The sequence below is a fragment of the Geotrypetes seraphini genome, chromosome 8, assembly GCF_902459505.1.
Source record: "Geotrypetes seraphini chromosome 8, aGeoSer1.1, whole genome shotgun sequence".
Classification (NCBI taxonomy): Eukaryota; Metazoa; Chordata; class Amphibia; order Gymnophiona; family Dermophiidae; genus Geotrypetes; species Geotrypetes seraphini.
The window spans coordinates 51376956-51398466 of record NC_047091.1 but is presented as its reverse complement, the minus strand read 5'-3'; the positions used below and the strand labels follow the sequence as shown (position 1 = coordinate 51398466).

Below are 21511 nucleotides of genomic sequence, written 5' to 3'. Positions count from 1 at the left end.
CCTCCCCTCCCCCCCCCCCCCCCCCACCAAGATTCCCCATCTCTTCAAAGCTTCCAGTGGAGGTTCAAACATCATGTTAAGCAAGCACAGTAATGCTCCACAGAACCTCCTCCTCAAGCGTGTTCCAAGCATTGCTGGGTTTGGCCCTCTATGGTGCTCACTTCTTTTGCTATGTGGGAAGGATCCAGCAGTGCCTGGAAAGTGCTTGAGTTAGAGGCTCCGCGAAGCATCACTATGCTTGTTGAACATGATATTTTATCTGTGATGGAAAGTTTTGAAGAGAAGAGGATTCCAGAAGGGTTGGATAGGAAAGAAACAGGTGGAGATTCTGTACTTTGTGTTTGAAGGAGGGGGTGGGGGTAGAAGGGATGCAGAGAGGCTCTCTGTGCTATAGCCTACACCCTTGAAAGGATGCAGTTTTAGCTCCCAGCCTCTCTTGTGCCTTATGCAGTTGTACCTTTCTAAGGCCCTGCTTTACACCTACTTTTCCAGCAAAAAGTGTGAGCGTGAGTGACTGTGTACTCTGTACCTTCATCAAGCTTCAGAACAGCATCAGGTCTTCACTCAGTGCTATTAATTGTATTTCTGTAATATGAATTGACTGCTGTTTGATTTTTAGGAAGCCTTTTTTTTTTTTTTTTTTTTTTTCGTTGGACACTGTATAACTAAACCTGTATACTTTTGTAGCATGTGAATGGAATCTTGTTAATTGTTTTTTCATATTTTGTTCTTGCTTTTAATTTGGGTAGTATATTTTAACCTTTGTTTTACACCACATTGAGCAGCTTGTTTCAGGCCCAGCAGTGCCTTTTATAAATCAATAAAATATAAATTAAATTATTTTGCTTTGGTATTTATTTTGTACAGGAAGGTTATCAGCTGATTCAAGAAAGGCCAGAGCTGGAAAGTGTGGTGAAGGGCAAACTAGAGGAGATTCAGCAATACTGGGCTGAACTGGAGAACACGACCCAAGCCAGGGCCAGGCAACTGTGCGAGGCCAATAAGGCCGAACACCTAGCGCAGAACTACCTGGACTTGGACAAGAGACTGGCACACCTGGAAGGGCAACTTCATTATGTGGAATCTGGCAGCGACATAACCAGTGTCAACAATCAGTTGAAGAAGCTACAGGTGGGAAACCAGCATTCTTTAACCTTCTCCCTCCGGATGCTTACCTATGAGCTGAAGTTCTTAGTATACAGTGGCAAGCTGATTTAATGGCATAGTGAGGATGAGTGATGCTCAGAGCGGTGTTGCCCCTCCCCTGCCCTCTTCCCCACCCCCTGCTGCGTATCCGTGCCCCTTCCCCATAGTTTTTTAAACTTCGGCGTGAGCAGCTACCAACTTACTTCCCACATTGGCTTCAGCACTCTCTCTGACATCACTTCCTAGGTGTGGGTCCCAGAAGTGACGATAAAGAAAGTGCTGAAGCCGACATGGGCAGAAAGTTGGTGACTGCTCGTGCCAAAGTTTAAAAAGTACGGGGAAGGGGCGACCGTGGGGGGGGGAGGAGAGGAGGAGGACTGCTGGTGCCCTGGGGCGGATCGCCCTGTCCCCATTACTACGCCACTGAGCTGATTGCATTCCATAGGACCTAGCATGAAGACCCAAGTAGGTCCAAAGAATTAGGGGAGGCCAAAGATGTCATGATGCTGGGGTTGCTCCATTTTCTGAAACAATCTGTTCGGGTTGTGTTTTAAAAGAGTACCCAGGGAGGACAGTTATGAAAGGCATTTCCAGTATTTTTACCTGTAGAATTGGGCCCTTTGATTATTGTTTCCGTCTATGAAAGAAAGTATTCTCATTCCTGATTTTGCCCCTCTACATGCTGGAACATTTAGTTCTGAGCTCTCTGAGAAAAGCAAGAAAGCCATGTATGAACTGGAGCAAAGCCAGGATCTGATGCTATCCCATTTTCCTAACTATTAAACCAAAATGTTCTGCAGTGTTGTAGAAAGTATTAGTAATAATATCCCAGACCTGCTTCCTCCTGCAAAGACTATTTGGTGAGGAGGACAGAATGTGATGGTATATATTGGGGATATATAGGACAGATCTCTCTCTCTCTCTCTCTCTCTCTCAATATATAGATATAGTAGTATATATAGGGCAGACCTGCTGATCTGAGCCTAGAGGCCATATGCAAGTGGAGGGGAGATGGGATAGGTGTACTTGACTAGAAGCATCAGAAGCCAAATGTCAAGAGAAAATATCCATTTAATAGCTCTGGCATTAAATGCTGAAGTTCTGGAAAGTTCAATGGTATATGCTATAACAGATTTTCTGGTATTAGCAATGGAAATAAGAAGCAATGGAAGTCATGTGTTTTGTTCCCTGTTCTATATCCTCTGCTTCCTTGTCATTAAGGATTCTTCTGATGTGAAGTACAGCGTGTGCCAAGTGAGCTCCTGAAGTCTGTGTGCCAGTGTTGCCACTAATCCAAGTTGTTAAAACCATCCTTCTCTGGTCACCTACTGGTGTTTCCCCATTAAGACTACTGGGAAGATCCAATTCTTCTCTGATTTCTCTTATGATGCATATTTTTGAACTAGTGAGTGCCATGTGTCTTTCCTGCATGGTCTGTCTGTCTTGCTTCTTTCAACTTGTGTGCAACAAGTAGTCATATTGAAATGCTTTCCAAACTTATCCTGAGGGATCTTAAAGCCAGTCTTGTTTTCAGGAAATCTTCAATGATTATGCATAAATTGGCATACAGTGGAAACCCAATATATGCTATTTATGCCATTGTAGTGTTAGCTCATAGAGTCATCTACACTAGCAGCCTCTTTACTTGGCCTCAGCCAATACACCTTATTCGTCTTCCTGCTTCCTTCAGTCATCAAATATGTTGTGACAGTTCTCTCACCATCTTCTTTATTTATTTTACTTAATTTTTATTCAATTAAAGATTATCTTACAAGCATCCACTTGACATGGAAATACAATACATCAGAGGTATACCATAATTATAAATCATGAAACAACAAAAGTAACATGAGCAATATTACCTCAGATGTATTCATTAGACCACAAATAAATTGGGGGTAGGGAGAAAAAGAAAACAAAAGGTGGCTTCAACTACATAAATATCATTCCATGTTTAGATGAATTCTCAGTTTGATTCTCCTCCAATGCCATATTGGAAACTCAACAACAGGGGTTGCTAGTTGTCTCAACTCCATCTGGACCGACTTCTACTCCTCCAAGTCCAAGAGACACAGCAACATGTATCAGCATCAAATGCTTTTGAGGTCAGAGAGACACCTCACCCCTCAAGTGGCTCAACATTTCCACCCATACTGTCCATATTAGATGTCTGATCTTCACAAACTTCACTCATCAAAGGCTGGGCAAGAAAATCGTCAATCCTTGGCTAAGACTGTAAAGGCACAAAAGACATTGGGTTTGACTGCAATTGTGCTTTCATCTTCCCCTTCCATTTGTGGGATACAGAAACAAAGATAAGAACATAAGAATTGCCACTGCTGGGTCAGACCAGAGGTCCATCGTGCCCAGCAGTCCGCTCATGCGGAGGCCTTTAGGTCAAAGACCAGTGCCCTATCTGAGACTAGCCTTACCTGCATATGTTCTGGTTCAGCAGGAACTTGTCTAACTTTGTCTTGAATCCCTGAAGGGTGTTTTCCCCTATAACATCTTCCGGAAGAGCATTCCAGTTTTCTACCACCCTCTGGGTGAAGAAGAACTTCCTTACGTTTGTACAGAATCTATCCCCTTTTAACTTTAGAGAGTGCCCTCTCGTTCTCTTACTTTGGAGAGGGTGAACAACCTGTCTTTATCTATTAAGTCTATTCCCTTCATTATCTTGAATGTTTCGATCATATCCCCTCTCAGTCTCCTCTTTTCAAGGGAGAAGAGGCCTAGTTTCTCTAATCTCTCACTGTACGACAACTCCTCCAGCCCCTTAACCATTTTAGTCACTGTTCTCTGGAACCTCTCGAGTAGCACTGTGTCCTTCTTCATGTACGGCGACCAGTGCTGGACTCAGCATTCCAGGTGAGGGTGTACCATGGCCCGGTACAGGGGCATGATAACCTTCTCTGATCTGTTCGTGATCCCCTTCTTAATCATTTCTAGCATTCTGTTTGCCCTTTTCGCTGCTGCTGCCGCACATTGCGCAGACGGCTTCATCGACTTGTTGACCAGTACTTCCAAATCTCTTTCCTGGGGGGGGTGTCTCTCCAAGTACCGCACCAGACATCCTGTATTCATGTATAAGATTTTTTATTACTGACATGCATCACCTTACACTTATCCACGTTAAACCTCATTTACCATGTCGCAGCCCATTTCTTGAGCATGTTTATATCAGGTACAAGGAAAAACATTTTGATGAAGCCAGTGCCTCTCCTCTCCTGCCTTGTTCCTTGCTGGCATGCCCTACTGGCGTTTCAGGTCCCGTCTGGAAGGCCTCTGTGTCTGCACGGATGTCAACATGATGTCACGCCTGCATGTGATGTCATCACAGCAACATCCACGCACTTCCAGGTGCCTCGAGCCTGGCCACTACCTGCTGCCCTCGCTACATTTTCCGAGTTCGTTTTGGCCCCGGATCATTTTTGAGTTGTGCATGCCTGGTCTAGTTGGAGCCTGTGCTCTAAAGAAAAATATACTCCTTCGTTTTTCTACAGAATGCTAATGCAGCAAGTCAAATATGCTAGGTGCGTAGCTAGACCTCAAATTTGGGGATTGGTAGATGCCAGAATGCAAGATGGGAGAGCACAAAATTTTGTCTCCCATGGCCTACACATAAAAATATAAGAATAGCCTTCCTGGGTTAAACCAATGGCCCATCTAGCCTAGTATTCTGTCTTCATGATGGCCAATCCAGGTCACAAGTACCTGGTAAAACCCAAATAGTAGCAACATTGCATGCTACCAATCTAGAGCAAGCAGTGACATTCCCCATATCTATCCCAATAACAGACTATAGACTTTTCCTCCAGGAACTTGTCCAAACCTTTTTTTAAAACCAGCTATGTAAACTGCTCTTACCACATCCTCTGGCAATGCATTCTAGAGCTTAACTACAGTATTCTCTGATTGAAAAAAATATTTCCTCCTATTGGTTTTAAAAGTATTTCCCTGTAACTTCATTGAGTGTCCCTAGTCTTTGTAATTTTTGATGCAGTAAAAAAATAGATCCACTTGTACCCGTTCTATGCCACTCAGGATTTTGTAGACTTCAATCACATCTCCCCTCAGCTGTCTCTTTTCCAAGCTGAAGAACCTTAATCTCTTTGGTCTTACTCATATGAGAGGAATTCCATCCCCTTTATCATCTTGGTCGCTCTTCTTTGAACCTTTTCTAGTTCTTCTATATCTTTTTTGAGATAAGGCAACCAGAAATAAATGTAGTACTGTACTCAAGGTGAGGTCACACCATGAAGCAATACAGAGACATTATAACATTCTTAGTCTTGCTTACCATTCCATTTCTAATAATTTCTTGCATCTTGTTAGCTTTTTGAGCCGCCACTGCAATTAAGTGAAAGTTTTCAGCATATTGTCTACAATGACACCCAGATCTTTTTCTTGGACGCTGACTCCCAAGGTGAGCCCTAGAATCTGGTAACTATGATTTGGGTTATTCTTCCCAATGTGCATCACTTTGCATTTGTCTACATTAAATTTCATCTGCCATTTGGATTCCCAATCTTTCAGTTTCTTAAGATCTGTTTGCAGTTTTTCACAGTCTGCATGCATTTTAGCAACTTTGTACAGTTTAGTATCATCTGCAGATTTAATCACCTCACTCATCATTCCAAACTCCAGATCATTTATAAATAAGTTAAATAGCACTAGTCCCAGTATAGATCCCTGTGGCACTCCACTATATACTCTCCTGCATTGAGAAAAATGGCTATTTAACCCTATCATCTGTTTTCTGTCTGATAACCAATTCCTAATCCACAACTGAACACTGCCTCCTGTCCCATGACTCTAATTTTTTCAGGATCCTCTCATGAAACAAAGAAACATAGAAATAGACGGCAGATAAGGGCCACGGCCCATCTAGTCTGCCCATCCTAGTGTCCCTCCCCTACCTTTGCCCTGTGAATAGATCCCATGTGCCGATCCCATTTGGCTTTAAAATCAGGCACGCTGCTGGCCTCAATCACCTGTAGTGGAAGACTATTCCAGCGATCAACCACCCTTTCAGTGAAAAAGAGGAACTTTGTTAAAAGCTATCTGAAAATCACTACATCAACTGGCCCATCTTTATCCACATGTTTGTCTATGTGTTCCACAATTTTATTGTTTATAATTATTTCTATATACCTGAGCTGGTGATGGTCTCCAATCCTCCAGCAGAGCTGCTTCTCACACCTGCAGCCACTGCCACCTCTGTGCCAGGCCTTCCCCCATCACATGCTTGGTTTCATGAAAACTGTGCATGTGTGGTGGGGGACAGAGGCCCGACAGGACAGGAGCAGTGGTTGTCAGTGGAAGAGTACTTCTGCCTACTGGGCATAGGGACCCTTACCTGCCAGGCTCCAGAACATAAATTGGGGGGCCCAGACCCCCAAGGTCCCTCCATGGCTATGCCCCTGAAATACCTATATTTTAATCGCAAGCACTTACACCCAAACTGCAAAGAACACACCATTGACTATTGGCATGTCCTTACAAATTAGTGCATAGCTGAGAGCTGCTGATTTTCACGCAGATGTGTTCACATATGGTTGTAAATGATTGGGATACTGGCATTTACATGCATACTTGTGGCCTAAATCTAGCGGCTTTTGTAGAATTATCCCCACAGAGCGCACGTAGACATGTACAAATACTTCAGAGCACCTAAAAATTCATGCAAGAACATTTGTATGTTACTTGGGGATCATTGGAGGAGCCTTATTTATAAAAGCACCTGACTACCTGTTTTGCCTTTATCATATCACAAAAATAAAACTGTAAACATTAAAAATTTGCATAAACTGAAAATCAGGGGACTGTGCCTTTATAAAACAGTATGAACTAAGTGCCCTGTTGTTAATTATTTCCCTGCCTTTCAACACTGCCTCCATCTATTATCCCAAAGCTGTAAATGCCACTTCCAGTCATGGTCAGCAAGGAATGGAACTCGATGCTTGTGCAATAGACTTATCATTATTATTCCTTGTCCTTGAGCCAGCCTTTCCTTGCAAAGGTATATTGCATTTCATATGAGAAGGCCTTCCTCTAGAAAGTGTCAGGGTATCGTGTGCTGGAGCTACCACTTGGTTTCCTGAAGCATCACTGCCAATTTAATACACATTAATTAGATTTCTGTGATTAAAGAACAGCCCATCCATTTTGACTGTAATCAGTGGGGCTATAAGAGATGAAATCAATGTGCTGTACAGTCAGAGTATATAGGGTTCTATTTTCAAGGTTTAAGACACTAACATGCAAATCTGTTGGCATGGAGGAAGCCATTTTTTGATCAATATTCATCTACTGTAGTCAGCATTATTTTTATAACACCCACTGGCACAGTTAAAATATTTCTAGATATTCAGTGGCACTGTCCAGATAGCAGCCAATGCTGAATTTCCAGATAAGGCAAACAGGATCTCAGCTTACCTGGGTAGAGGCGGTCAGACAATGCCTCTGAGTATCCTGATCAGCAGTGCTTTTCCAGGTAGTGGGTTCTATTCTCTGGATAAGTGCTTTTGAGCACTGACCCATTTATTTATTATTAATGCTACTACTTATAAATAAGTAAATCAAATGGACGTGTCTTATTTTAGTAAAACACTAGCATTTCAAGTTTCATTTCTATTTTCACTGCCTCCGTTGAACTGCAGATGTACAGCAAACATACGAGCTTCACAAAGACTTGATCCATGTGCACTGGATTGTCTGAGTGATAGATCAGATCTTCAATGGAAGCAGTCACCTGACCATTAGAATACTGCTTACATATGTTGTAAGGCATGAGGTGGAAAGCTGAGTGACTCAGGCACCCAGGGAGTAAGGCATTCTATGGCCTAAATACTGTCGTCCTAGAGATCACTTTCATAGATGCTTCATCACTGCAGTTATAGTTAAATGAAAGTGTAGGTCCTCTCTGTACATTGCATTGCATAACCATTGGAACTGCCCATCCCTGCATCAGACGTATGCCATCCTGTTAAACTGTGGCAGAAGGTCAAATGAAGGACCCCCAAACAAAGCATCAGAAAATGCTGTCAGGGAGTGTGAGTGTGTGTGCGCCTAGGGAGAGGGAGGATTCTGCCTCAGAAGATACAGGAATGGCTACAAGAAATGGGGGGGGGGGGGCGCTCTCTCCTTCCCTGTGCCCCCCTGCAGTACAGGATCTTAGATGGAATTTATACTATTGCTCTCAAATCATTATTTTTCTGACTGACTTGCAGCCAAACATGAAGCCATCTCTGCTATAAGACCAACTATTTTAGCAGAACTGTGCTAAGGAATAGCTCTGAGCAGTGAGAACACTGTATTAATTACAGTTTTTATATTTCATGTCACATTTATATAAATGTAAATTATATGTCAGGAGGGGCGTGGCAGGGTAGATATGAGTACATAGGGAATTTTTCAGTGTTTTGAATGTACTTTGAGTTCCAATTCTATGCAGTATGTTAACCATCAGAATTATGCTGTCAATTGATGTTGCTAATCAAATGCTTGTCTAAGGCTCAGAAATATGTCCTCCAGTGGGATAAATCATTTTTCCATTCAACTGTTTGCAACCTATTACTAATATATGCTTCCTTTCTTTGAAAGAAATCTGCGGTAACTGTACACTCCTACACTGCTGTTTCAGAAACGTGCCACTCTCCATTACTGCTCCCTCATGGACCTTGTTTCCTCCATAGACTGTGAGGATTGCAACAGCCACACTAATGGATGACATCATCAAGACAGAAACAATCAGAACAGCTACCCTAGAAGCAGAAAGCTCTGTGGAAAATCTTTCTCAGGCTGCGCAGGAGTTCTCACGCTAGCTACTATAACTGAAACCACCAGCCTTTTTTCATCTGTGTTTGTAGCTGGTTATGTACTATTTCCATCCGTCAGCCAGTACTTCACAAAGATGTCTGATTGAAAACAGGGTGTTAAGCGCTGCCTGGACTGTGACCACAAGATGTCAAAAATAGACACTCGTGAGCACTGTATATGTTATGGGCCAAATTCTGAATTTGTTGCCTGAAAAAAGGGCCACAAAGGGCGGCGCTTAATATGATTCTATAAACTGCCTCCAGAATTAGATGCCATTTATAGAATCAAAACATAACACTCATCTGCATGACTTGCCATTTAGATGCAGCCATTTATGCCAATAAATCCAGGCGTAAATAACTGTACCTAAGTTGTGCAAAAATCTGGCATATTCTATAATAGTGCACCTAAATTTTAGGAATGCCCATAACCCACCCATATTCCTCCCCTGGCCATGCCCCCTTTTTGAGATTTGCGCACTAGAATTTACATGAACCACTTCATAGAATACGCTTAGAAAGTTCTAGGCAGTCGGAGCATACTGCGAGTGATTTTCTTCATTCACCGGTGCTCCAGCTGCCCTCTCCTGCTTCCCCGTTGCGGTCGGAAAATACCACGAATAACTGGGACAGCGGACCGTGAATTCGCGGAGGAACACTGTATTTCTTTACAGTCCTTCAATATAGTCTCCCTGCTTTGCAATGACTTGAGTCCTAATGTCCGGAAAGCTTCATTATTCCATCCAAGACTCCATTTTTGTTCAGTAGCCAAATGGCTCAGTTACCAGCAGAAGAAGTCTGGTGGACTCATATCTGGACTGTAGGGAGCATGAGGTAACACCTCCCAGCTGTATTCGCGTAGATTTTCAATGACAACATTCCTTATGTGCGGGCGGGCGTTGTCGTGAAGAATGAGTTTCCCAGCCAAGAACAACTGAGGTCGGGTTTTGTGCATTTTTCTGTGTATTTTTTGCAAAAAATCACAATAATACACTGCTGTGACACTTCTTCCACATGGAACTTTGTCTGTGATGATGATGATGATGCCTTCATGATCATAAGCAAAAATCATCATTTGTTCGACTTTTGAGCTTGTCGAAAATTTTTTGGTCATGGAGAAGATGTAGCTCTCCTCTCGTCATTGAAAAACTACACGAATACGGCCGGGAGGTGTTACCTCATGCTCCCTACAATCCAGATATGAGTCTATCAGACTTCGACCTTTTTCCAAAGTTGAAACAACTTACGCGTGGACATCATTTTGCATCTCTGGAAGAGCTTTCTTCTGCCGGTACCCGAGCCATTCGGCAACTGAACAAAAACAGTGTTTTGGATGGAATAATGAAGCTTCCCGGATGTTGGGACTCAATCATTGCAAAGCAGGGAGACTATATTGAAAGATTGTAAAGAAATACTTGGAAAAACAAACAAACATGTAAATTTAAAAACATATGTGTGCATTATTTATGAAATGACCCTCGTACTATAGAAAACAACTTACACAGCTATACAGAAAGAACAAATTAGTGTAAAAAATGTGGATAAAGAGACCTCAGAAATCATAGTTCCATTAATTCAGTCCAGCAGTCCTGACAAAGGATGCAATTCAGTCATAGGTCTTTCAAAAACACCACTCAAAAAAAATCAAATAATTTCAAAATTCAATAGATGTATCAGTGTACTTATCTTAATAGCTGTGACTTGGGATTCCTTGAAAATATAGTCCAAAACGGTCACACATATACAAAAAATGCTGAAAAAAGTTCCATTCCTAAATCAGCAGCATTTAAGTAGACAGTACATTGGTGAGTCTACTTGCTGGGATTTTCTTCAACTGTTAATGTCTGGTCGTATGGAGTGGTTTGACTAGCCCTTGAGAGATAGCACATTGCGAAACAGGGCCGCAGTCAGGCTTGGGAGTTGACTACATTAATGTTGCTGATTTGGGAATGGAACTTTGTTCAGCATTTTTTATATATGTGTGACCATTTTGGACTGTATTTTCAAGGAATCCCAAATCACAGGAATCCCAGGTCACAGCTATTAAGATAAGTACACTGATACATCTATTGAATTTTGAAATTATTTGATTTTTTCCAAATGGAGTTTTCTGAGAGACCTATGACTGTGTTGTATTCCTTGTCAGGACTGCTGGACTGAATTAATGGGACTATGATTTCTGAGGTCTCTTTTTCTCCACATTTTTTACACTAATTTGTAGTAGCTGTTCTTTCGCAAATGATAGCTGTGTAGAGTTGTTTTTTCTACTGATTTTGATCTGATTTGTAGAATTCTAGTTCGTTTGTTTTGCTTTATATGTAAGAAACGCTGCCACTCTTCCTCCCCTTGCTCACTCGAACACAAGAGAGGGAGGGTAGATTTAAAACCAGAGCGTTCAGCTCTAAAGAAATAGCTGAATCAAAAGAAACTTGCTTTGAGGGTTCTCTCCTGCAGGTGCCATTAGTTCCACCCTGAACACATCTCCAGCATCCAAAAAGGAGAGGAGTTTCCCCGACATGGTGTTGTATGAGAAAACTGCTCTCCTCTGGTTCTGATAGGAGCAGTATCAGGAGGGCAGAGCCTAGCATTGGGCCTCCTTCCCCAATTTCATCCCCAGTTTCTGCACTCACAAGACACAGGGAAAAGGAAATGTGTCACTCTAAACAGCACACACTAGGAGTCCCAGCAGGCATTCTTCCTTGTACAAATCTCATAAAGAAAAGTGAGCCCTTTGCCACCCTCCTTTGTCCACTTACTGTTGAGATGGCTTTTTAAAAAGAAACAAAAAACAATTGGAGAAATGATGTTCCTGAGATGGACTTTATTAATATTAAAAATTGGCAAACCATAGAAAAACCTCTAGGACGCAGTCTGCTGAAAAGCTTTGGACCCTGAACCCAATACAGTCCGTGTTTCGACAGAATGTCTTCTTTAGGGATCCCTATGAAGTCCTATGGTAAAGATACGTGGATAAAAATGCCAGTTGGAAATAAACTGATCTGTAAAAGCCGTGTGGGGTTGGCTGGATTACTGTTCAATGAAAAACTGTTTTTGTTTTTGTTTTTAATCTTTATTCATTTATTTTAAAACCAGCATAAAGTGCAACATATTATCAATCAATTAACTCAATAGGCAGCACTCAATTCCTTCTAATGATACAATAAATACATAACCCCCTCCCCATCCCCACCCATCCTTCCTAAAAGTGTAAAAACATTGAATATAATGCAAATGAACAAGATAAATAACTTTGCAATCCAATAATAAATTAATTACATACCTCCCTCCCACCCACCCATCCTGGATGCATATAATCAAAGGGCTAAATCAAATAATCAATCTTTACAAAATTTTGTCAATAGGTCCCAAACATCCTTAAATTTTTTTATAATGTCCCAATTGTATTGCTCTCATATGTTCAAATTTATAAGTTTGGCACAAGGATTCCCACCAAAAACTATTGTTTAATCTATCCCAATTTTTCAGAATAAGTTGTATAGCGACTCCCGTCATGATGAAAAGTAATTTTTTGTTATGGGAAACTTTTTTTTTTAAAAAAAGAAGAGGTACTTTAAGCAGTTGGTTTTAAGTTAGGGTGTAATCGTTTATTGTTATTTATGTTGCTGTTTTGTTTGGAAATATTAACTTAAAGAAAGTTTGTAATATTTTAATTATTTCATGATGGGTTGTGTATTGTTGTTGTTCTATCAGTAAAGACCTCTTTAAAATAAACTAAAAAAAAAGTATCAGGAATCAGAGAAGATATGCAAAGTGCATAGAAGATGCTTCTTGCAAAGCAGAAAACCTTTTGGAGAAAAAATTAGGAAGATTGCATTCGTTGAAGCATGCCTTTAACTTGGACTGGTAGTTATAGTTATGGTAGCTAGTGCGAGAATTCCATGCAGCCTCCGAAAGCTTTTCTACTAAAGGTGTTCCCAGCCACCTCCGCCCCAATGCCATCACCCATTAATATAGCTGTTGGATCCTCACTGTCCTTGGAGAATACCCATTACAGGTATGCAACTTTGTTTTCCAATGCTTTGTCACAAACTTCTTCTCACCCCACAATTGGCTGATTAATCTTCAATAGCGGTGTTGTCATAAATGGTGTCTGCTAAGAACCAATCATATCACATTCTGTGTTGATATAATGTTGGAGGCCATTCCAAAGATGAATGATTGACTGTTTCCATAGCACTGTAGAGACAAATTAATAATAATGAGAATATCGTGGAAGCAGATTTAAAGAAAATGGGTCAATTACAATAACAAAAACAAAAGGATTGGATTTTCAGAGTTAGCAGCAAGCAGCTTAATTTAAACGCAGACACCAGTATTTAAATTAATATGTATTTTCAGCGCCACTTTATGTATAGTAAGCATCACTGAAAATATGTAGATTATCTGGATGGTGGCTGAAAATTGATTCTATCAGGATAATATTGCACCTGTGTTCTTGCTTAGTCTTCCCTTATTCCTTCACAGTACGGGGAGGGGCCCTGTATCCATAGATAGTAGGTTCCAAGACCTACTGCATATTTGTGAAACTGTGGATAATAGCGAACACGATTTACAGTGGCCTAAGCACTTCCCATATACTCTATCCCATTGTGCCCCCAGTGTACCTCCTCAAATCTTCACTGGCAGCAAGCAGCATCTCCTGCCTGCTGTTTGCGCCTGCCTGAGCTCCTTCCTTCTGAGGGCACATCCGGGTCGTGACCCAAAGGAAGGAGCAGGAGGCTGGCGCGAGCAGCAGGCAGGAGATGCTCGCTGCTGGTGAAGATTTGAGGAGGTACATTGGGGGGCCTTGGGCACAGTGGAGTAGAGTACAGGAGGGCCCCCAGTAAACCACAGTTAAGTGAAACTGGATACAGAATCCGCAGATACGGGGGACCCCTGTATTCACAGTGTCAAGTCAGTAAAAGTGACTTTCAGCCCAACACTGTCCATAGAGCATATGTGAATCCACAGATAATGTTTGTCAGTGGCCGGTAGACATATAAATCCAATAAGTCTCTTTGAAACATCTGTAATTGACATGGGCCTTGGCTGTTTATACTGCACTTGACATGTTGGTTTTTGAAACCTTTCACAATGCAAGAGAAGAATGTTTAAAATGCTGTTAGTGCTGTCCACTATCTCCCACCTAGAAACATAGAACACCTAAGCATGGGGCATCATGAGACAGGAAGGATCCAACCTTAGCGCATAATATAGGATTATCATTCAGCAAAGCGTAGTTTTAGAAAGAAAAATAATTCCCTGTTTGAGCTACCAAGGGCTGTAAGTCACACTACAGCTGCACATAATCAGACACCTTAGAAGTGCTGCCTCTCCTCCTCCTTATTTTTTTTTTTATTACCCTTATGTACAAGATCCTCCTGTCACAGGTTCTGCTTTCCCTTGACCTTCCCTCTGCTTGAGCCTTAATGGCTCAAGCAGAAACATTCTTCAAGAGTTGGTGGACTGCCTTACATACTCTAAACTTTCCAGTTCTGTCCTGGGGTCCTCACAGTCAGTTAGAATTTCAGGGTCACTACAATGCCTATGAGTTACAGTTGCATACATTGGAAATTCACGATGTGGTAATTTTATAAAGGAAATTTTGCATGTAAGAAAAGGCTTTATACACTGACAAGAAGGTGCCCACTTTTACATAAACAAAAAACAAAAGGAATTGACCCCAAAATATCCACAAAGAAGAAAATCCAGAGAAAACCAAAAATACTCTGTGGAGTGACGATGTTCCCAAATGGACTTTATTTAAAAGTATCAAAGTTCCAAAGGTACACTAAAATCATCCACATAAAATAATTCCATCCACATAAAAGTAAATCATCCACATAAGAGCCTTAAAGGACCTAGTCCGCTAGGGATACAGGACCCAACACGGTCCGCGTTTCGACAAAAAGTCTTCTTCAGGGGTCCCTGGGGGTCCTATAAAGGTGAGTACGTGAGAAACAATTGTGTGGTGAGCCAGAAGTGAGACACTGCTTGCTTTATAGAACCCCCAGGGACCCCTGAAGAAGACTTTTTGTCGAAACGCGGACCGTGTTGAGTCCTGTATCCCTAGCGGACTAGGTCCTTTAAGGCTCTTATGTGGATGATTTACTTTTATGTGGATGGAATTATTTTATGTGGATGATTTTAGTGTACCTTTGGAACTTTGATACTTTCAAATAAAGTCCATTTGGGAACATCGTCACTCCACAGAGTTTTTTTGGTTTACACTTTTACATAACCCATATGTTTGCATGGGTGGAGTTTGAGTGGCGCGTGAGCAGAATCATGATTTATATACATTGTTTATAAAATTTGTGCGTATGTATTCACCTCCCCGATTAAACGCCATATAGTGAATACCATGTGTATTTAGCACCATAGTTTGTGCTTACAAATCAGTGCACATTGCCATTTTGTGCATACAATTTGTTTAACAAGACTAGTCGGTGACGGTAATTGGCACTAATTAGAAGTTACACAACTTGATCAGCACATTCTATAAAGTGGTGCACGTCAGTTCTAGTGTGTGAATCTCAAAAGGGGGTGTGGTTAGGGGAGGAGCATGGGCAAACATTAGCGTTCTTAAAAATTAAGCATACTGTTATAGAATTCACCCGACCCACACACAGGTGCAGGTATTTAATAATAATAATAATTTATTCTTATATACTGCCTAGCCAAAAAAGTTCAAGGCGGTTTCCAATAAGAAGTACTGGACAATCGGTAGAAAATGACAAATCGTCAGAAATACAATTAAGATTAAAATAAAACAATAAACCCTTAAGTTATGAATCGATTGAACAGCTGGGTTTTTACTAGTTTTCTAAAACTAAGGTAAGAAGAAGCATGCATAGGAATTTTACCAATCCAAGCGAGAGTTCTATCCAGATATCTCTTGTACCTACAAGCTTTTACTGTTGGATAGGTAAACAAATAAATTTGACATGTAGATATATTAGAACAATCTAAAGAAAACAGTGAGACCAAATAAGCAGGAACCATATCAGATATTGATTTGAAATATATGCAAGTAAATTTAAATAGAACTCTTGCCTCTATTGGCAACCAATACAATTTTTTAAAATAAGGACTAATATGCTCCTATTTTTCAAACCAAAAATCAATTGAACTGCTGAATTTTGAATAACTCGAAGTCTTCTAAGGGTTTTCTTGCAAGTTCCCAAATAAATAATATAACCTTGTTTTTCTTGGTGTAAATGGGTACACCTAAATTATAGTGATGCATATGGCTGCTGTATATGGCGTGTGCCTTTTTAAGAATCATGCTAAGCGCCATTATGATCAGCATTGATTTTTTTTTAGACATTCTATATAATAAAAGCTTACTGGCGCATGCGCTGTTAAAACAGCGTGATCCCTGCCGCCGTGGTGTATGATCCGTGGCCGTGTTCCATTTTAGAACCCAGCGGCAGGGAACATTCTGGCCACTCCCCTCCTCCTGCCCTCACTCACCAACCGGAAGCGCAGGTAAGCTCTCTCCCTGCACGTGTCCTCGGCAGGGAACACACCTCCCGCCCTCGCTCACCGCTGCTGCTGCTGCCGCCACTGATGATCCTCCTCTTCAGAGCAGCCTGCGATCGTGGCCGGCTTTAAAGAACCTCACAGGCAGCTCTCCAACCTCAGTAGCACGTTCCCTATGACGCACGGGATCGCGTCAGAGGGAACGTGCTACCGAGTTGGAGAGCGGCCTGCGAGGTTCGCTAAAGCCGGCCACCACGATCGCAGGCTGCTTTGAAGAGGAGCAGGCCAGAAGATGCCGGGATGGAGGGAGGGTAAGAAGGGGATCAATACAGGGGGCCGGGGGAGAGGGAAAGGGGGCTGCTTTGGGGGGGAGGGGTGTTCTGGGGGAGACAGAAGGGGCCATGGAGAGATAGAGAGAGGGAAAGGGGGCTGCTTTGGGGGGAGGGGTGTGCTTGGGCAAACAGCTTTGCTCTGGGGGAAGACAGAAGGGACCATGGAGAGATAGGGATAGGGAAAGGGGGCTTCTTTGGGGGGAGGGGTGTGCTGTGGGGAGACAGAAGGGGATAGGGAGAGGGAAAGGGGGCTGTTGTGGGGGGATGTGTGCTGGGGACAGACTGCTTTGCTTGGGGGAGGGGGGGAAGACAGAAGGACACAGACAGCAGCCAAGGAGAGAGAGATAAAGAAACACAGACAGACACATCTATTCTAGCACCCGTTAATGTAACGGGCTTAAAGACTAGTTATATATAAAATCAGGCCCTTTATGGGGTAGTTTCAGTAAATGGTGTCTAAAAATGGGTCCTAAGAAACAGTGCTAAGCAAGACTTCAGTAAGGGAGGTGCCCTTATAGAGTACTAACTTAACTATGCATTCTCATGTCTAACTTTAGGCACAAGTATTTATGTCAGCCAAAGGCTGGTATAAATGCTTGCACCTACCTACTTTATTCTGAATGAAGAGTTCAGACCTCAGCGGTGTAGCTGTATGAATAAACTTTCACGATCGACTTATATTTGAGTATATACAGCATGTCTTTTTAGATCCAGTCCAGTTAGAAGGTTTTCTAAAAGATAAACGGGTTCAAACAATATCCTAGATTTAATTGGTTATCTTTGATAGGCTGATATCTTAATGCATTCTGCTTCATTTTTTTCAATCAAGTTCCTTATATTCAACTTGATGTATTTTATCTGTTTTATGTATTACTTCTTTCCCTGCCATGCTGGTATTTTCTGCATAATATTGTAAATGCTTTCTGTCTTTATCTGTTTTTAAATCCATTATTCTAATTTGTATTTTATCTGTATCCCATGTATTAGCTCACCTTGTTGTGAACCACCTAGAACTTTTTTGGTATGGCGGTATATAAGAATAAAATTATTATTATTACAGACTTATCGTACCTTTTTCGTCATCGGTCTCAAACTTTCAGTTGTATACTCTTGTCTCACTATACATATCTAAAGCAAGAACGGTGCAGGCAGCAAACTAAGGGGAATATCCTTGAGAAAGCTACAGTGAAACATAGTTCTGTGTTGGAATGAGTCTTCCCTAGCCGTTTTCCTCTTTAAAGATGAGCAATGAAAATTAAATAATAATATGTAAAAAAAAATTTTGATGAAAAAAAATATTAGATATGTATAGTGAGACAAGTACAGATAGAGTATACAACTGAAAGTTTATTGAGACCGATGCCGGAAAAGGTGCCATAAGTCTGTATGTGAAAGTTTGTTCATACAGCTACACCACCGAGGTCTGAACTCTCAATTCAGAGTAAAGTTGTGTGTGAATGCTTAGAAAATATACTCTGAATAAGTGACTTGAAATAAGAATGCGGATATAGCCTGCACTTCCCTACTGGCATTTATGCTCATAGGTGAAAGCATTTTATAAAACCATTCCAAAATGCTGGGCCCACTCCTGACCCGCCTGTGCCCCTCCCATAGCCATGTCACCTTAGGAGATATGCACTACAGAAATTAGATATGCTGTTATACAATAGGAATGTAGAATAGTTATGCATATAACTTCTAATTATTGCCAATTAGCATTTGTTAAGGACAATTATTGAAAGCTATTGCCAACCAAACACCAATTGAGCCAATAAGTTTAGGTGCATAAATGACCCTATTCTGTGACCACATGTGCAATTGCACGCCAGTTATAGAATCTGGAGGTACGTGAATATTTATGCCTCCTAAGCAGGTGCAAATGTCCATGGGTCTGCCTCTTTGTCCCTAGCATTTTATAAAGACACATAGGCACCCATGTGTCTTTATAAAATAGGCTAGAAATAGGCACCTTTTTGCTCTTCACACACAGGCGACATTATAACATTGCCCTCCACATGTTACATTGACTTTATGCATAGTTGCTGCAAACCTGAGTGGCTGTGGGGTGCTCAGGATAAGTGTGGGAAGCTCTGCTCTTCAAGAATGCTGTTCAAATAGTAGATTAGCAAAAGGTGCTGACAAATCTGACCCCGACCTGATCCAGTTAAGTATTTAGTGCAGGACCAGTCTAATAATAATAATAATAACTTTGGGGAAATTCTGTATAGGGCGCCCAAAGTTATGCGCTGGGATGATGCTCGTTAAGCCTGAATTATCCCAGGACAAGCAGGCAGCATATTCTTAACGCATGGGTGACGTCACCGACGGAGCCCCGGTACGGACCTTTTTAACTAGAAAGTTCTAGTTGGCCGCACCGCGCATGCGCGAGTGCCTTCCCGCCCGACGGAGGAGAGCGTGGTCCCCAGTTTCTTCGTTTCCGCGGAGCGAAGAAGACGCATGTGTTTTCAACGGCCGTTGAAAAACTAATTTTTGCCTTCCCGCTCGCGTATTTTTTCACTTTTTTTCCTTTTTTCTTATCGGATTCCCTTTATTTTTGTTTAAAAAAAAAAAACTCGTCGAGTTTTCCTTATTTTTTCAGGCCGGCCCCGGCGGGGCCTGTTGCCACCATACACGCCTCCGGGTTCAATTTTGCGGAGGCCGTGTTTCCATTCATGCCCCCTCAACCGGGTTTTAAGAAGTGCCAGCGGTGTGCACACCCGATCTCCCTCACCGACCCACACAATTGGTGCCTCCAGTGCTTGGGTCCAGAGCATCGGGCTGACACCTGCACCCGCTGTGCTACGCTTAAAAAGCGTACTTTGAAAAATCGGCAGATCCAGCAAAATATTTTGTTTGGTACCGGATCTGCCATGGAACCGGCTGCGACGTCGACGGCACCACAAAAGTCGGCACCGACGACATCAACACCACCGGATCCTTCCTCGGGGTCGTTGGGCCTAGGTAAGCCGGCTAAGAAGCCTCCCACTTCCCTTGAGTGCCCTCCTGCCACGGTTGCGACACCGGCCCTCCCGGCACCGCACCGGCCCCACAAACGCTCCGCTCCGATCTCGATGAGTGCCTCATCATCGGCCTCCTCATCACCGGAGCGTAGAGCGGCACCTATGGTACCAAAGAAGAAAAAAGCGGTACCGGTGCCTCCCCTGGACGACCGCATCGCGGCCATACTCCAAACACAGTTACAGGAACAGCTGCAACAACAGCTCCAACAACTGTTGCCGGCGTTGCTGGCACCGCACCTTCCGGTACGGGACCGGTCCGAGCCTCACACTGTCCCATCGGTGTCGACCCCCTCGGTACCGATTAATACTTCCATGCCGGTGCTCTTGGCAGAAACACCTACAGTACATACCCGTGATGCTGCCGATCTTGTCCGGTCCCAGGAACGACATCGGTCTTCCTCACCCAGTACCGTCTCGGTGCGCTCAGGCAAATCTCTTTCAAAGACCCGCCATGCCGAGCCCTCCACACCGATGTCCAAAGTACGCACCCCGACGTTAGGGACCCAGATTTGTGGGAAGACTCCCCTCACGGTACCGAGGAGGACGCTTCGTCAACCGACGAAGAACCCTCCATGACCGACACCGTCTCCAAACCAGAGCAATCCTCTTTCTCCAAATTCCTTAGGGAGATGTCAGCAGCTCTTTCCATTCCCTTAGAGTCTGACTCTAAAAAGTCTCAGGCTTTCCTCGATGCCCTAGACTTTGAGCAACCTCCCAAAGAATTTCTGAAGTTGCCCGTCCACGACATCTTACGGGAAACTTTCTATAAAAACTGGGAAGCTCCCCTCACGGTTCCTGGAGCCCCTCGTAAATTGGATAGCTTGTACCGGGTTATTCCAATCCCAGGGTTTGATAAACCTCAATTGCCCCACGAGTCCCTCCTGGTGGAATCTACTTTGAAAAAATCTCAGGGTTCCAGTGTATATGCCTCCACCCCTCCTGGCAGAGAGGGAAAAACCATGGATAAATTTGGTAAGCGCCTTTTCCAAAATGCCATGTTAGCCAATAGAGCCAACAACTACACCTTCCACTTCTCCTTCTACATGAAGCATCTGGTGCAACAGCTCTCCTCCTTACAGAAATACCTTCCTGAACGTAAGGTCCCTCTTTTCCAGCAACATATTTCCAGCCTCCTCCAACTCAGGAAATTCATGGTTTTCTCCATCTACGACTCATTTGAGCTGACCTCTCGCGCATCTGCCATGGCGGTGGCCATGTGACGTTTGGCATGGCTGAGAGTCTCTGACCTGGACATTAACCACCAGGACCGCCTGGCTAACGCACCTTGTCTGGGTGATGAACTCTTCGGAGAGTCCCTGGACTCAACAACCCAGAAACTCTTAGCACATGAGACCAGGTGGGACACTCTGATTAAACCTAAAAAGAAGACTCCACCTGCTCGCACCTACAGACAGCAGTCTTCATACCAGCGCAGGTTCTCGGCCAGACCTCTCAACCCGCCTCAACAGCAGCCCTGCCGACCTTGTCAACAGCATCAATCTCAGGCTCGCTCACAGTCTCACCAACCTGCCAAGCATCTCCCTCCGTCAAAACCATCTCAGCCCTTTTGACTTTTTCCTCCAGGGCATAGCCAGTCTCCCATCATCATTGCCTCTTCCTCAGCCTATCGGGGGTCGCCTCCAAATCTTCCTCAGCCGTTGGGAGGTCATCACATCAGACCAATGGGTCCTCAACATCATTCGCCACG

The 21511-nt window shown here is 42.9% G+C and overlaps 1 protein-coding gene across 3 annotated transcripts in view; it reads left to right on the top strand.

Annotated features, from left to right (window-relative positions):
• Positions 1-21511, top strand: part of SPTBN4 (spectrin beta, non-erythrocytic 4) — a 420524-nt gene that overhangs the window by 242470 nt on the left and 156543 nt on the right. For all 3 annotated transcript variants that reach the window (XM_033954096.1, XM_033954095.1, XM_033954094.1), the window contains one exon: positions 868-1131. In XM_033954096.1, the coding sequence (XP_033809987.1) occupies positions 868-1131 (264 nt within the window). The remainder of the gene's footprint in view (positions 1-867; positions 1132-21511) is intronic.